The sequence below is a fragment of the Schistocerca americana genome, chromosome 7, assembly GCF_021461395.2.
Source record: "Schistocerca americana isolate TAMUIC-IGC-003095 chromosome 7, iqSchAmer2.1, whole genome shotgun sequence".
NCBI lineage: Eukaryota > Metazoa > Arthropoda > Insecta > Orthoptera > Acrididae > Schistocerca > Schistocerca americana.
The window spans coordinates 218631624-218646841 of record NC_060125.1 but is presented as its reverse complement, the minus strand read 5'-3'; the positions used below and the strand labels follow the sequence as shown (position 1 = coordinate 218646841).

The window sequence follows — 15218 nt, the reverse complement described above, 5'->3', positions numbered from 1 at the left end:
ACCTGGGGAAATGTGACAGGAATGAGTGATATCTCTCCAACTCTTGCAATTATGGTGCGTTATGACAAAAGGGTTTATTCTTTTAATTTTGTAGGAAAACTGAATTCTCTGACCCCTAATGACATGGTACCAAATGGAAAAATCTAGCAATTTAATGCAAGACCCACCCTCGTTCACACCACTAACGTCTTGAGAAACGTATGCATCCTTGACAGGCCTGGGCACTCATTTGATTTGTCATTTGGGATGCGATGGGAGCACGTATATATTCATACCAGTCTCCTGGCACAAATCGTCGTCAAGTGCTTCAGCATGAGTCTCAGTAGTTCCCAGTCACTCCTCAGGCTGACATCCGGAGGCTATATGTTTCCATGCCACAATGAATACTTAGGTGCATTTTGCCCGTGTGGGTCACAACTCATACTTATGTTGATGAAAGACATCAGTCGCAAATGAAAAGGAAGTTTAATCATTTAATATCTTTTTCTATGATAAACATCTCCAAAGTGTTTGGAAAATATCGAACTGGTGGTTCATGGCGTAATACGTTCCAATTTCGTCTGTATATCTGGATGACCAGGCAGGGACTTGAACTGTGAGTCCATCGTGTTACCACTGCACTGCTCGCTAGAGACTTGCACTCAGTTGTACCGGGGTTCGCATTACCGTCCAGATTTACTGTCTAGTATCGGATTTGGTATCTAAAAAGAAATTAAGATAATTCCAGTATTATTCCTCTGAAAACGACCCGACAATTTCGTTCTCTATCTTTTCCAAATCCTGCTGTGTGCATCGACTCCACTGACATCATCGCAGACGGGACGGTAGACCCTAATCTTCTATCCTTCGTTTTCTCTCCACATAAAAGCTGTTAAAGAAAACACTTGCAGGCGCTACACGAGATCACTGTACGAGATTTAGATGCACAATTGGTTGGTGGGTAGTGTGGACCTACCTGGATGGAGAGCTCACGCAGGCGCGGCAGGCCGCGGAAGGCGAACGGCTTGATGACGGAGATGTTGTTGCCGTCGAGGGACAGCTTGCGCAGCGAGCGTAGCCCGGAGAAGGCGTCGCTGCGGATCACTGGGAAGTGGTTCTTGGATAGAGACAGCTGCTCCACCGTCTCCGGCAGCGCCTTCACCGGGATCTCCGTCAGGCCGCCCGTGTTGCACAGCACCTGCGGTGAGGACGTCTTATGTAGTGGCTGCTCCACAAAGTGGCACCCAATCGTGACGAAGGGCCGGTAGTCCGAAGGGCGTTCAATAGTTAACCAATACACCAGTTTAGGATGAAAAAAAGAAGAGTTTATTGTGGGACATCGAGGAATATTTCCGTTTCAGCCCCTATAGTTTCATCAACTTCTGATGTGGTGCTATACGTATCCAGCAAAATGACGTCTGTAGCGGCGGTGAGTTCCAACCAGAGAGCTGTTATTGAGTTCCTTTTGGTTGGATATTCACAGGCGCTTGCAGAATGTCTACGGTCACCTGGAAATGAGGAGGAACAGGATAAGTCATTGGGCAAAGCCGCACACAGCTGTGAATCATGCAATGTTGGAACGTGTGGACATTCTCATTCGAGGTCATCGACGGATCAGAACCAAACACCTCACTCCTCAACCGGACGTCTCTGCTGATAGTGCCGACACACTCGCCCACCAGTTGGGACACACAAACGTGTCGTCCGCATCTCGTGGTCTAATGGTTGATGCCTCAGGATCACGGGTTGCCGGGTTCGATTCAAGGCCGCTTCAGGGATTTTCTCCGCCCGCGGACTGGGTGCTTTTTTTCGTCGTCTCATAATCATTCGGAAAAGTGGCGAGACTGGACTCTGAAAAGACTGGGAATCTGTACTGATAACCACGCAGTTGAGCGTCCCACAAAATGGTTCAAATGGTTCTGAACACTATGGGACTTAACATCGGAGGTCATCAGTGCCCTAGAACTTATAACTACTTAAACCTAACTAACCTAAGTACATCACACACATCGATGCCCGAGGCATGATACGAACCTGCGACCGTAGCGGTCACATGGTTCCAGACTGAAGGGCCCAGAACCGCTCGGCCACTGCGGCCGACTGAGCGCCCCACAAACCACATATCATCATCATCATCATCATCATCACCACCATCATCATCACACATCATCATTAAAAGTGTGTGCCAGCTGAGCTACTCGCCGTGTAACAGAAGACCATGAACAGCAAGGAAGGTCCATTGGTGAGAAACTGCGTCACAAACTTTGTCTGACACCGTCCCAGGCGATGAAACATGGATTTATCACTTCGAACCAGAAACAAAACGGGGATCTATGGGACGGAGTCACCCCACCTCTCCTGCTAACAAAACGTTCAATGTCGCATCCTCAGCCGTTAAAGTCATCGCGACGGTCTTCTCAGACCCTGACGGGGTTATTCTGTTTGATGTCCTCCCTCATGATGCAACGAACAACTCTGAGGTGTGTTGTTACCCTCCACAAATTCAACCAACGATTTCACATTGTTCGTTGCCACAAAAATACAAACGAACTTCTCCATAGCAATACAATGTCAGACAAAACTTCACTGGACTGTTTTTCCTCATCCACCTTACAGCCCGAATCTCGTACCTTCAGACTTCCATCTGTTTGGTCCTATAAAGTTGGCACTCCGTAGGAAGCAGTACGTGGATGGTGGGGAAGTTATTGATGCAGCAAGACGCTGGCTCCAACGTCGACCAGTGGAGTGTTACCAAGCGGGTATACGTGCCCTCCTAGTGAGGTGGCGTAAGCCAGTCGTGTTGGAAAATACGGTCTTGTAGACAAGTGAATCGAGAATAATATGGAGTTTTGTTGTCCTGAATAAAACTAACCTGTTTCCAGAAAAAAGTGTTGCATTACTTATTGAACGCACCTCGCACATTGCAAGAATTTATTTCACACCAGAGCCCTTTACTGAGGCAAGAAAATCTGGATGTAGATTCATAGTGATATTTTCATTACCCAGTCTAGTTTGCTTTTTACCGGTAAAGCTTTGCACTCATGACTATGAACTGCTGTAGTACTATCGATTAGAGATTTGTAAAATATTCTCGGCTTGAGAATGGGGACTCAAGATTTAAATACACGGTTGTTGTTGTGGTCTTCAGTCCTGAGACTGGTTTGATGCGGCTCTCCACGCTACCCTATTCTGTGCAAGCTTATTCATCTCCCAGTACCTACTGCAACCTACATCCTTCTGAATCTGCTTAGTGTATTCATCTCTTGGTCTCCCTCTACGATTTTTACGTTCCACACTGCCCTCCAGTACTAAGTTGGTGATCCCTTGATGCCTCAGAACATGACCTACGAACCGATCCCTTCTTCTTGTCAAGTTGTGCCACAAACTCTTCTTCTCATCAATTCTATTCAATACCTCCTCATTAGTTATGTGATCTAATGTTCAGCATTCTTCTGTAGCACCACATTACGAAAGCTTCAATTCCCTTCTTGTCCAAACTATTTATCGTCCGTGTTTCACTTCCATACATGGCTACACTCCATACAAATACTTTCAGAAACGACTTCCTGACGCTTAATTCTATACTAGATGTTAACAAATTTCTCTTCTTCAGCAACGCTTTCCTTGATATTGCCAGTCTACATTTTATATCCTGTCTACTTCGACCATCATCAGTTATTTTGCTCCCCAAATAGCAAAACTTCTTTACTACTTTACGTGTCTCATTTCCTAGTCTAATTCCAGCAGCATCACCCGATTTAATTCGACTACATTCCATTATCCTCGTTTTGATTTTGTTGATGTTGATCTTATATCCTCCTTTCAAGACACGGTCCATTGCGTTCAGCTCCTCTTCCAGGTCCTTTGCTGTCTCTGACAGAATTAAAATGTCATCGGCGAACCTCAAAGTTTTTATTTCTTCTCCATGGATTTTAATACCTATTCCGAATTTTTCTTTTGTTTCCTTTACTGATTGCTCAATATACAGATTGAATAACATCGGGGATAGTCTACAACCCTGTCTCACTCCCTTCCCAACCACTGTTTCCCTTTGATGTCCCTCGACTCTTATAACTGCCATCTGGTTTCTGTACAAATTGTAAATAGCCTTTCGCTCCCTGTATTGTACCTCTGCCACCTTTAGAACTTGAAAAAGAGTACTCCCGTCAACATAGTCACAAGCTTTCTCTAAGTCTACAAATGCTAGGATCGTAGGTTTGCCTTTCCTTAGTCTTTCTTCTAAGATAAGTCGTAAGGCCAGTATTGCCTCACGTGTTCCAATATTTCTACGGAATCCAAACTGATCTTCCCCGCGGTCGGCTTCCACGAGTTTTTCCATTCGTCTGTAAAGAATTCGCGTTAGTATTTTGAAATACACGGTGGCTTACCAAAACAGACTACCCTCAAATCAACAGTTGTATGTTGATCGCTAAGAAAACAGTTTTATTTACATTAAATCAAAGATTAACATATTCTATTTATCTGATTAACGTAGTCATTCACGAAAATTATATCATTTGATTAGTGGCCACTCTCTCGAATACAATTTTCAATTTTCGTCAGAAGTTACAACTCGTCCAACTTTTGTTGGTGAACAAAGTCACTTATTATTTAATTGCAGGTTTCAACTTTATGAAAATTTGGAGTTTCTGATAGGTATGCTCTCCTATATACCCCCACAAGAAATAGCCAAAAGCGGCCAGTTCTTATGATCTTGTTGACCACGTCATGTCACTGAAGAACGAAATGCGCGTCCAGGGAATAGGTTCCTCAATATTGCTTGAACGCAATGTGCCATGTTGCACCATTCTGCTAGAAATATACTCCATCTCCTACACAGTTCTGTCAGAAAGAGCATTTTCAGTATGCTTACGTACCATTCGGAACCCACCCTGACTGTTAAGTCGTTGTTCTTGTAACCTCCCCACAAAAATTTAAAAGGAATGTAATGACAATACTTAATAGAAATGGGAGCCAAACGTAACCTCCCTAGCAATTAAATTTAATGACAATAAAAGTGAGAATCGCAATCTGACTCAAGTATAAGTTTTTCATAAAAAAATTAAAGTCCATTCAGTGACAAGAAAATATTAGTGATAATAATGATTCAATTAAACCGGAATATCGCTCTTTGGCCCTGTGCAAAAAAAACAAAATTAAATTCTTACCTCATTGCAACACCTGGTCAAATTTCTGCTCTTGTTGTTGCGCACCGCTTGGAGCAACTGCATTGCAAATAATAATATTCCCTTTTTTTTTTGTAATCTAATTGAAAACTGAAACTTTTGTTTAGGGGAAGTGGAACGAAATAGTTACTTCAATAAAAAATGAAAATTTTATGTAAAATTGCTTTTGAAATCAAAGTTATTATTGGGGGCACTTGTTGAAAATTAGTTACAATAATTAAACTTTACATTATCCGATGATTATCTTAATTAACAGTATACCTCATTCAGCATCTTGACCAGTGTTGTCGCCAGACCACATCACGCAACCCCACTGGGCTGCCACCACTGACCGACCGCTCTGCATGACGACTACTAGCGTACTGCACGCCACTGAACAGAGCTACTGCTCGCGACGACTACTGACAGAGTACTGCCCTCCACTAGACACAGCTACAGACTCGCAACGACTGACTGACAGACTGAGAACCGCTCGCAACACTCGCGCGGTCAAGCGCATACTTTCTGGTCACAGATGCTACAATGCCTCGCCATCGCTGCTATGTTACATACGTGTTTCATTCTTCAAAAACAATAAGGACGGGTTGCTCCAGCAGAAACTATGGCACATCGCACAGTCACGCGCGGCAAGTGAAGAGGTCTTTCATGAACAAGTCTGCCCAGGGTCCCAGGGGCCCAAAACGATAATTTTTTGTTAATAGACCCATTTAGGTGGAAATGTGCCTCGTCACCCTTAAGGTTAATTGCATTTGGGATTCTTCAAAGATCAGCCCATAGGCGTCACTGGATGCGGATATGAAGGGGCTTGTGGTCAGCACACCGCTCTCCCGGCCGTATGTCAGTTTACAAAACTGGAGCCGCTACTTCTCAATCAATTAGCTCCTCAATTCGCCTTACAAAGGCTGAGTGCGTCCCGCTTGCCTACAGCTCTCGGCATACCGGATGGTCACCCATCCAGGAGCAAGACCACCCTGACAGCGCTTAACTTTGGTTATCTGACCGGAACCGATATTATTACTGTGGCAAGGTCGTTGGCAGTAGTGACACCAGTAGTGACAAAAGTGAGTGATGATGCTCAGCACATCCACTGTAATAAAAGGGGACCTATAGTGATGAGGCACAAGATTATAACGATTACCCACCGTGAATGTTCATCTGGTGGGGTCGTAGATACGTGAAGCGGTGAGGAATCTACATGGACGGAGGCGATACGAATAGGGAATTATTCTAGTTACGATACAGACGTATAATGGGAAAATTTGCTGACATTAACGATTTTGACGAAGAGCAGACCGTTGTGGATCAGCCACTGGTAATGAGCGTCTCGGAAACGGTTGTAACTAACCTGTTTCTACGGGTTATTACGTTAAGATTAGGGTCGCCACCGACTCTAACCATACAACTAATCAAAGGTTTGGCCGAGTTGGAAAATAAATTAATTTGATCACAGACCAAAAACTCATAAAAATGCATACGTCGTGATATCGCTCATAGGGAATGCGATGTAATTAATAGTATTGCCCGTGCACTGTTCACGAGAAACAACCATTTAAAATAAAATAGCACATGCAAGAACACTGTGCAGAAGATCAGCTCCCAGCAACACACCTGAAAATAAGACTTAATCTAAGGCATTTTTTTTAAATAAAAGGGGACACTAATCATTGGACCTGTGCGTAAGGAAACGCGTTGGATGTGCTAACGGGAAAACTACGAGGTGGGTGGCTTAGTTGAAAAACGTAACCTCGGAACACAAGAGAAAATTGTAGATAAAATCATTTATTCCTAAGATATGGATGTGAGGCATGTACACAATTCCTGATAACATTAGTTCCTAAAACATTAAAGAAAAGCATCGATAGATTCACCGTTATAGTCTACATCTAAAATAATTGGTGTGAATCATTCATACAACTGCTGTTGCCTAATAACTGATCGCAATAACTCGTGAGGCGGTACACGTTTCGCAGTACGACCGCGTGCCCACGTGGTTTGTGGAGACGCAATTTCTAGGTATCGTGGCCAAGTTGTAACAATATCACATCACACAATCATGAACAGTTAACATTCTTTAAAACAAACATGAGATCGGACAGTTAGTGATTACGGTAGCCCAAGAAACTCTAATGTTCAACCATGTGGTTGGCCCCCCACGGACGAAAGATACATAAAGCAAGGAAAATTTACGAGAAGGCAAAGCTATAAATATTTAGAAAGATTAAAGCTTATACAGGCACAGCTGAAGTCAAACAGACATTCATACAGAAGCGAGTGCTCACTTCTTATCGACACCTTTGTGTGGCGCTCTTCCGGCGGATCCAAGTCTGCTATAGAAATTTTCTAAAAGAAAAATCTGCCAAAGTTTTGCATTCCTTGCTGCGACAAGGCAAAGCAATCTTTCAGAGTTGAAAAGCGAGACCAAAAGCTAACAGCTCTCCTCTCGCCAAGTAACAAAGCGCCACGCAGTCAGTCTAACTCACCCTTCTTCGACTGGAGCACAGCTGTGGACGCTTCCCGTACCGGCGGCAGACTGCCTCCCGCTTTCTTCTCCAGGCTCTTCCACGTTCCTCATGGCCCGGAAAACCCAAAGATCCCATTTCCGCCACCAACCTAACGCAGGTGGATTTCTCACAAGTAGCGCAAACGTCTTTGCCTACTTGACCACTACGAGAGTTGGCTATTCTTTACAACTGCTGCTGAATCTGTATGACTATCGCAGACTTTCTGCAGCAGACTACGCCACCGTCTAGCAACGTGATACACAACGATATTCATTCAATCACATCACTAAGAGAGTTATGAGAAAAGAGAAACAGAGAAAGAAAGAGAAATGCTAGTGAAAATGGGCTACCGGACTAATGAAAGGTGGCTACAGGACCCTTTCGCGGTATGTCTGCTCGGATGCCGGCATGGAACTGTCGCCAGTGTCTCTAGAACTTAATCGAAGGACGATGAAACCACGAGTAGCCGACAACGTCTAATGACAGGATGTGGCGGTCGGAGGCACACCCGCTGTGTAAAACGCGATAGGCGGCGATCTGTTGCAGATATGACGACAAAGTGCGGGCACATGTGTTGGGGAGCGCACTGTTTGAATGGAAACGTGTCGGCTGGTCTGATGAATCACTTGTCTTGAGACGCCATGTCGATGGTGATCATTCATCCGACCAGATGAGACGATTCTGTCGATCCACGGTATGTGTCGTCAACCAGTGGCTTCTCGAAATATGCATCATACACTGGCCGGAGGATGGGGGAAGATGGAGGGGGGAGTAGGGACTGCAGTGTTAAGCATTGAGGAGCATTCAACTGGGCTGCCATGGGCCTGCAGTATTAAAAGAAGAGCTTCGTGACAGCAGGAGACCACGTGAACAATATTGTGGACGAGCTATACTCCTTCAGGTTTCATATATTCCACGACGGCGATGCATCTCCCAGCAGGATTAACTGTCCGTGTCGCAAGACGTTGGTGTTTTGTCCACAACATTTTCGTACCAGGAGTAACTGTCCGTGTCGCAAGACGTTGGTGTTTTGTCCACAACATTTTCGTACCTTGAACGTGATGGAACACGTCCGGGATACTATCGGGCGCCAGATACACACCCACAGATCACGCGGCCATAATTTGGGTTAACTGTGTGACCTACCCTTAATGTGGGGCTACATATCTCGTGTCACTTACAAACGACTTGTCGAATGCATGTCACGCCGAAACGGCGCTGTATTCTGTTGCATAGGTAGACGAACTCGCTGTTAAGCAGGTGACAGTAATGTTTCGGTTCATCGGTATATGTGTAGAACAAAATTTGTCACAAGTTCTATGTCTGATATTTAGTGAGTGTTCTTTAGAACATGTCCACTATGAATCAAGACACAGTGGAATTAAATATATTAGCTGCCAGTGGGTACTGACTTATATCAATGGGACAAGTTGAAAATTTGTTCTGGACTGGGATTCGAATTCGAATCTCCTGTTTATTAGGAAGAAGAGCTGACCACCTCGCCATCCAAACATTGTGGTCACCATAACCACACGGACTGTACTAGCACGTTTTCCATCAGACCCGAATTCTCAACTTATACTGCACACTACTGATGTAGTGCCCGTGCTCACTGGCTTTATTAGTGGTGGCATCTCAGTGATTATTATGAGTTCGAGGGTGGCGTGCATCTGCACTGAAGGGATTATTGGCCACCATCTCCAAAATGTGGCAAGAGTCCTTCCGAACATGCCTAAGCTTGAACTCTTACTAGAATCGACGAGATTCCGTGAGCAATGGTGCTAATGAGGAGGGGCATTACATCAGTAGGGTAAGGCATAAGTAGATGGTTATGGTTCAAATGGCTCTGAGCACTATGGGACTCAACATCTTAGGTCATAAGTCCCCTAGAACTTAGAACTACTTAAACCTAACTAACCTAAGGACATCACACACACCATGCCCGAGGCAGGATTCGAACCTGCGACCGTAGCAGTCCCGCGGCTCCGGACTGCAGCGCCAGAACCGCTAGACCACCGCGGCTGGCGCATAAGTAGAGGAAGGGTGGATGGCGCATTGGTCAGCGCATTTGTCTAGTAAGCAGGAAACTAGGTTAATATCCCGGTGCGGCAAAAATTTTAGTTTGCACCATTGATATGAATCAATGAACACACGCAAAAGCCGGCCGCTGTGGCCGAACGGTTGTAGCCCCTTCAGTGCGGAGCCCGGTGCTGCTACGGTCGCCGGTTCGAATCCTCCCTCGGGCATAGATGTGTGTGATGTCCTTAGGTTAGTTAAGTTTAAGTAGTTCTAAGTCTAGGTGACTGATGACCTCAGATGTTAAGTCCCATACTGCTTAGAGCCATTTCTGAACAAACACAGTTAATGTTTTTAATTCCACGTGCCCTATATTTTACTTTTTACTAGTGGAGAAACCCGTCTCGCCTAGGTATTTATTTATAACTGTGCGACCACGCCCGTACCACGCAGCGTGTGGCTTTGTGATTAATATTTATAACGTCATATCTCCTGGACTATGTGTCGTACAATAATATAATTTTGTAGCTACATCCAGCGGTATATGTGGAGACGACCTGCGAAATGTATTGCGACTGGAGTAGTAGCAACAAAGTTATAAATTTAAACGTCATGCGCGATGCCTTAGTTTTTCACGCATCTCACTGTTTATGTCGTCATATCTCCTTAACTATATGTCTTACAACGATATATTTTTGTAGGTACATTCAGTGACATATTTTGATGCTGTCTGCAAAATTAATTGCGAAGAGAGTTAGTTGCAAAGCGTTAACAAATTTACACGTCATTAATGATGCGCCAGTTTTTCACGCAACTCATTGTTTGTGAAATCGTATCTCAATAACTACGTTTCGTACAGTGTTATATGTTTGCACTTACATACAGTGGTAAATGTGGGTATTGACAGTGGAAAAATGATAAGCGACCAACATTTTTCCTTTCACCATTTTGTAGGAGTTGTCAGTGCGAAAAAATCTGGTAAATGTTTGAAATTATGTGTGAAGGATGTTACAAGTACGTAAGTGCAAAAAACTGTGTGAAATCCCATGGGACTTAACAGCTAAAGTCATCAGTCCCTGAGATTACACACTACTTAACGTAAATTATCCTAAGGACAAACACACACACCCATGCCAGAGAGAGGACTGGAACCTCCGCCGGGACCAGCCGCACAGTCCATGACTGCAGGGCCTCAGACCGCTCGGCTAATCCCGCGCGGCAAGTACGTAAGTGCTCTCATTCCCAAATACTGGATGAATGAGTCTGAGATTTCACGCCTCACGATCTACTCCTGTTATTCACCCCCCCCCCCCCCGCCCTCCCCCCCCCCACCTTTAATGGGCAATAGCGATTGTCGAAAATGGTTCAAATGGCTGTGAGTACTATGGGGCTTAACATCTGAGGTCATCAGTGGAACTTAGAACTACTTAAACCTAACTAATCTAAGGACATCACACACACCCATGCCCGAGGCAGGATTCGAACCTGCGACCGTGGCGGTCGCGCGGTTCCAGACTGTAGCGCCTAGAACCGTCGGCCACTCTATAGCGATTGTCTCCTGACAGTCAGCTACTCGTATGTGTACAGCAAGTTCAGTGAAATCCGTCCAATGGCTTAGGACGACATGTGGAACATACAAACAAACACATACTCACATGCATACATCCATTTTTATACTATGTGTAGACTAGTGTTTTTTCTTTACACTACACGAGTTTAATTGAGATTACACCTTGGTTGGTTTGCGAAAATGTAGCGTAAGTTGTATATTTCGTCTCATATTCAAAACTAGTCCAGGTGTACAAGAAATGCTTGAAAGTGCGTTTAAGGATACAATACCTTGCAGTTTTTCTGGTATAAATGTATTTGTCCCAAAATTATCGACGTATGGACAGGTTTTAGGTTCTGGTACAGATTCAAAGTGTATCGCATCTGGAAACTGAATGGATCCGTTGTAGGAAACATCAATGCGGTGTCTCAAAACAGGTCACATTGCGCAGGCAACCGTACACGCTGCCGGCTTGCGAAGTGCGGTGGCCGCAATAATTTGAGTGGACTTTGCAGCGCGGGCTGTTCGCGCACTATCGCAGAGCGCTTAGCGACTGTTTCGGCCCACCTGAGAGTCGCGGACCCAGTTTACCTGGGAAGGCGGCAGTTGGCACGGCCGCCGCCGCTAATGAGGGAACTTGGTCCGCGGTGCGCCAGAGGTCGGCGTGTGTGGCGGTCGCGCCGTTAACGAGCAATTATGCGCCGTCCGCGACTTACGGCCCATCCGTCTGCGCCCGACTTCGTCTCGCGTAAGTTCCTCTGTGCAGCTGCTGGCGCCAGTCGAGTAGGTACGTCTCTCTGGGGCCCCGCAATTTGCACGCCTGGTGACGAATGACAGAGGAGTTTCCAACAAAATTCTGTGGCTCCGGCAAAGATGCCTGTAGCACTGCGAGGATGAATGTGTGTCAAAGCCCCACGTTAGAAATTAATCTACCTACTAATGGATTTATTTAGTCACGATGTATCAAAAAAATTCTGCACTGACTGATTCCAGTTAATCATATTAGAAATTCTAATTAGCCTTCATTACATTCTTTTGACAATGTTGACTGGAATACTCTCTTTCAAATTCAAAAGTTTGCAGGGGTAAAATACAGAGAGCGAAAAGCTGTTTACAATTTGTACAGGAACCAGATGGCAGTTATAAGAGTCGAGGGACATCAAAGGGAAGCAGTGGTTGGGAAGGGAGTGACACAGGGCTGTAGCCTCTCCCCGATGTTATTCAATCTGTATATTGAGCAGGCAGTGAAGAAAACAAAAGAAAAATTCGGAGTAGGTATTAAAATCCATGGAGAAGAAGTAAAAACTTTGAGGTTCACCGATGACATTTTAATTCTGTCAGAGACAGCAAAGGACTTAGAAGAGCAGTTAAACGGAATGCATTTTTTTTGGTCATCAGTCTACTGACTGGTATGATGCGGCCCGCCACGAATTCCTTTCCTGTGCTAACCTCTTCATCTCAGAGTATCACTTGCAACCTACGTCCTCAATTATTTTCTTGATGTATTCCAATCTCTGTCTTCCTCTACAGTTTTTGCCCTCTACAGCTCCCTCTAGTACCATGGAAGTCATTCTCTCATGTCTTACCAAATGTCCTATCATCCTGTCCCTTCTCTTTATCAGTGTTTTCCACATATTCCTTTCCTCTCCGATTCTGCGTAGAACCTCCTCATTCCTTACCTTATCAGTCCACCTAATTTTCAACATTCGTCTATAGCACCACATCTCAAATGCTTCGATTCTCTTCTCTTCCGGTTTTCCCACAGTCCATGTTTCACTAACATACAATGCTGTACTCCAGACGTACATCCTCAGAAATTTCTTCCTCAAATTAAGGCCGGTATTAGATATTAGTAGACTTCTCTTGGCCAGAAATGCCTTTTTTGCCATAGCGAGTCTGCTTTTGATGTCCCCCGTGCTCCGTCCGTCATTTGTTATTTTACTCCCTAGGTAGCAGAATTCCTTAACTTCATTGACTTCGTGACCATCAATCCTGATGTTAAGCTTCTCGCTGTTCTCATTTCTACTACTTCTCATTACCTTCGTGTTTCTCCGATTTACAAATCCTATGAAAGTGTCTTGATTTTTCTTTAGCCTTGCTTCCATTATTAGCCGTAACGTCAGAATTGCCTCTCTCGTCCCTTTACTTTTCCCAAAGCCAAACTGATCGTCACCTAGCGCATTCTCAATTTTCTTTTCCATTCTTATGCATATTATTCTTGTAAGCAGCTTCGATGCATGAGTTGTTAAGCTGATTGTGCGATAATTCTCGCACTTGTCAGCTCTTGCCGTCTTCGGAATTGTGTGGATGATGCTTTTCCGAAAGTCAGATGGCATGTCGCCAGACTCATATATTCTACACACCAACGTGAATAGTCGTTTTGTTGCCACTTCCCCCAATGATTTTAGAAATTCTGATGAAATGTTATCTATCCCTTCTGCCTTATTGGACCGTAAGTCCTCCAAAGCTCTTTTAAATTCCGATACTAATACTAGATCCCCTATCTCTTCTAAATCGACTCCTGTTTCTTCTTCTATCACATCAGACAAATCTTCACCCTCATAGAGGCTTTCAATGTATTCTTTCCACCTATCTGCTCTCTCCTCTGCATTTAACAGTGAAATTCCCGTTGCACCCTTAATGTTACCACCGTTGCTTTTAATGTCACCAAAGGTTGTTTTGACTTTCCTGTATACTGAGTCTGTCCTTCCGACAATCATATCTTTTTCGATGTCTTCACATTTTTCCTTCAGCCATTTCGTCTTAGCTTCCCTGCATTTCCTATTTGTTTCATTCCTCAGCGACTTGTATTTCTGTATTCCCGATTTTCCCGGAACATGTTTGTACTTCCTCCTTTCATCAATCAACTGAAGTATTTCTTCTGGTACCCATGGTTTCTTCGCAGCTACCTTCTTTGTACCTATGTTTTCCTACCCAACTTCTGTGATGGCCCTTTTTAGAGATGTCCATTTCTCTTCAACTGTACTGCCTACTGCGCTATTCCTTATTGCTGTATCTATAGCGCTAGAGAACTTCAAACGTATCTCGTCATTCCTTAGTACTTCCGTAATCCACTTCTTTGCGTATTGATTCTTCCTGACTAATGTCTTGAACTTCAGCCTACTCTTCATCACTACTATATAGTGATCTGAGTCTATATCTGCTCCTGGGTACGCCTTACAATCCAGTATCTGATTTCGGAATCTCTGTCTGACCATGATGTAATCTAATTGAAATCTTCCCGTATCTCCCGGCCTTTTCCAAGTATACCTCCTCCTCTTGTGATTCTTGAACAGGGTATTCGCTATTACTAGCTGAAACTTGTTACAGAACTCAATTAGTCTTTCTCCTCTTTCATTCCTTGTCCCAAGCCCATATTCTCCTGTAAACTTTTCTTCTACTCCTTCCCCTACAACTGCATTCCAGTCGCCCATTACTATTAGATTTTCGTCCCCCTTTACATTATTACCCTTTCAAAATCCTCATACACTTTCTCTATCTGTTCGTCTTCATCTTGCGACGTCGGCATGTATACCTGAACTATCGTTGTCGGTGTTGGTCTGCTGTCGATTCTGATTAGAACAACCCGGTCATTGAACTGTTCACAGTAACACACCATCTGCCCTACCTTCCTATTCATAACGAATCCTACACTTGTTATACCGTTTTCTGCTGCTGTTGATATTACCCGATAATCATCTGACCAGAAATCCTTGTCTTCCTTCCACTTCACTGACCCCTACTATATCTAGATTGAGCCTTTGCATTTCCCTTTTCAGATTTTCTAGTTTCCCTACCACGTTCAAGCTTCTGACATTCCACGCCCCGACTCGTAGAACGTTATCCTTTCGTAGATTATTCAATCTTTTTCTCATGGTAACCTCCCCCTTGGCAGTCCCCTCCCGGAGATCCGAATGGGGGACTATTCCGGAATCTTTTGCCAATGGAGAGATCATCATGACACTTCTTCTATTACAGGCCACATGT

At 44.3% G+C, this 15218-nt stretch overlaps 1 protein-coding gene across 1 annotated transcript in view; it reads right to left on the bottom strand.

The window, feature by feature from the left end:
- Positions 1-15218, bottom strand: part of LOC124622848 (insulin-like growth factor-binding protein complex acid labile subunit) — an 88776-nt gene that overhangs the window by 50652 nt on the left and 22906 nt on the right. Inside the window, exon 2 of the mRNA XM_047148640.1 lies at positions 956-1177. Within this exon, the coding sequence (XP_047004596.1) occupies positions 956-1177 (222 nt within the window). The remainder of the gene's footprint in view (positions 1-955; positions 1178-15218) is intronic.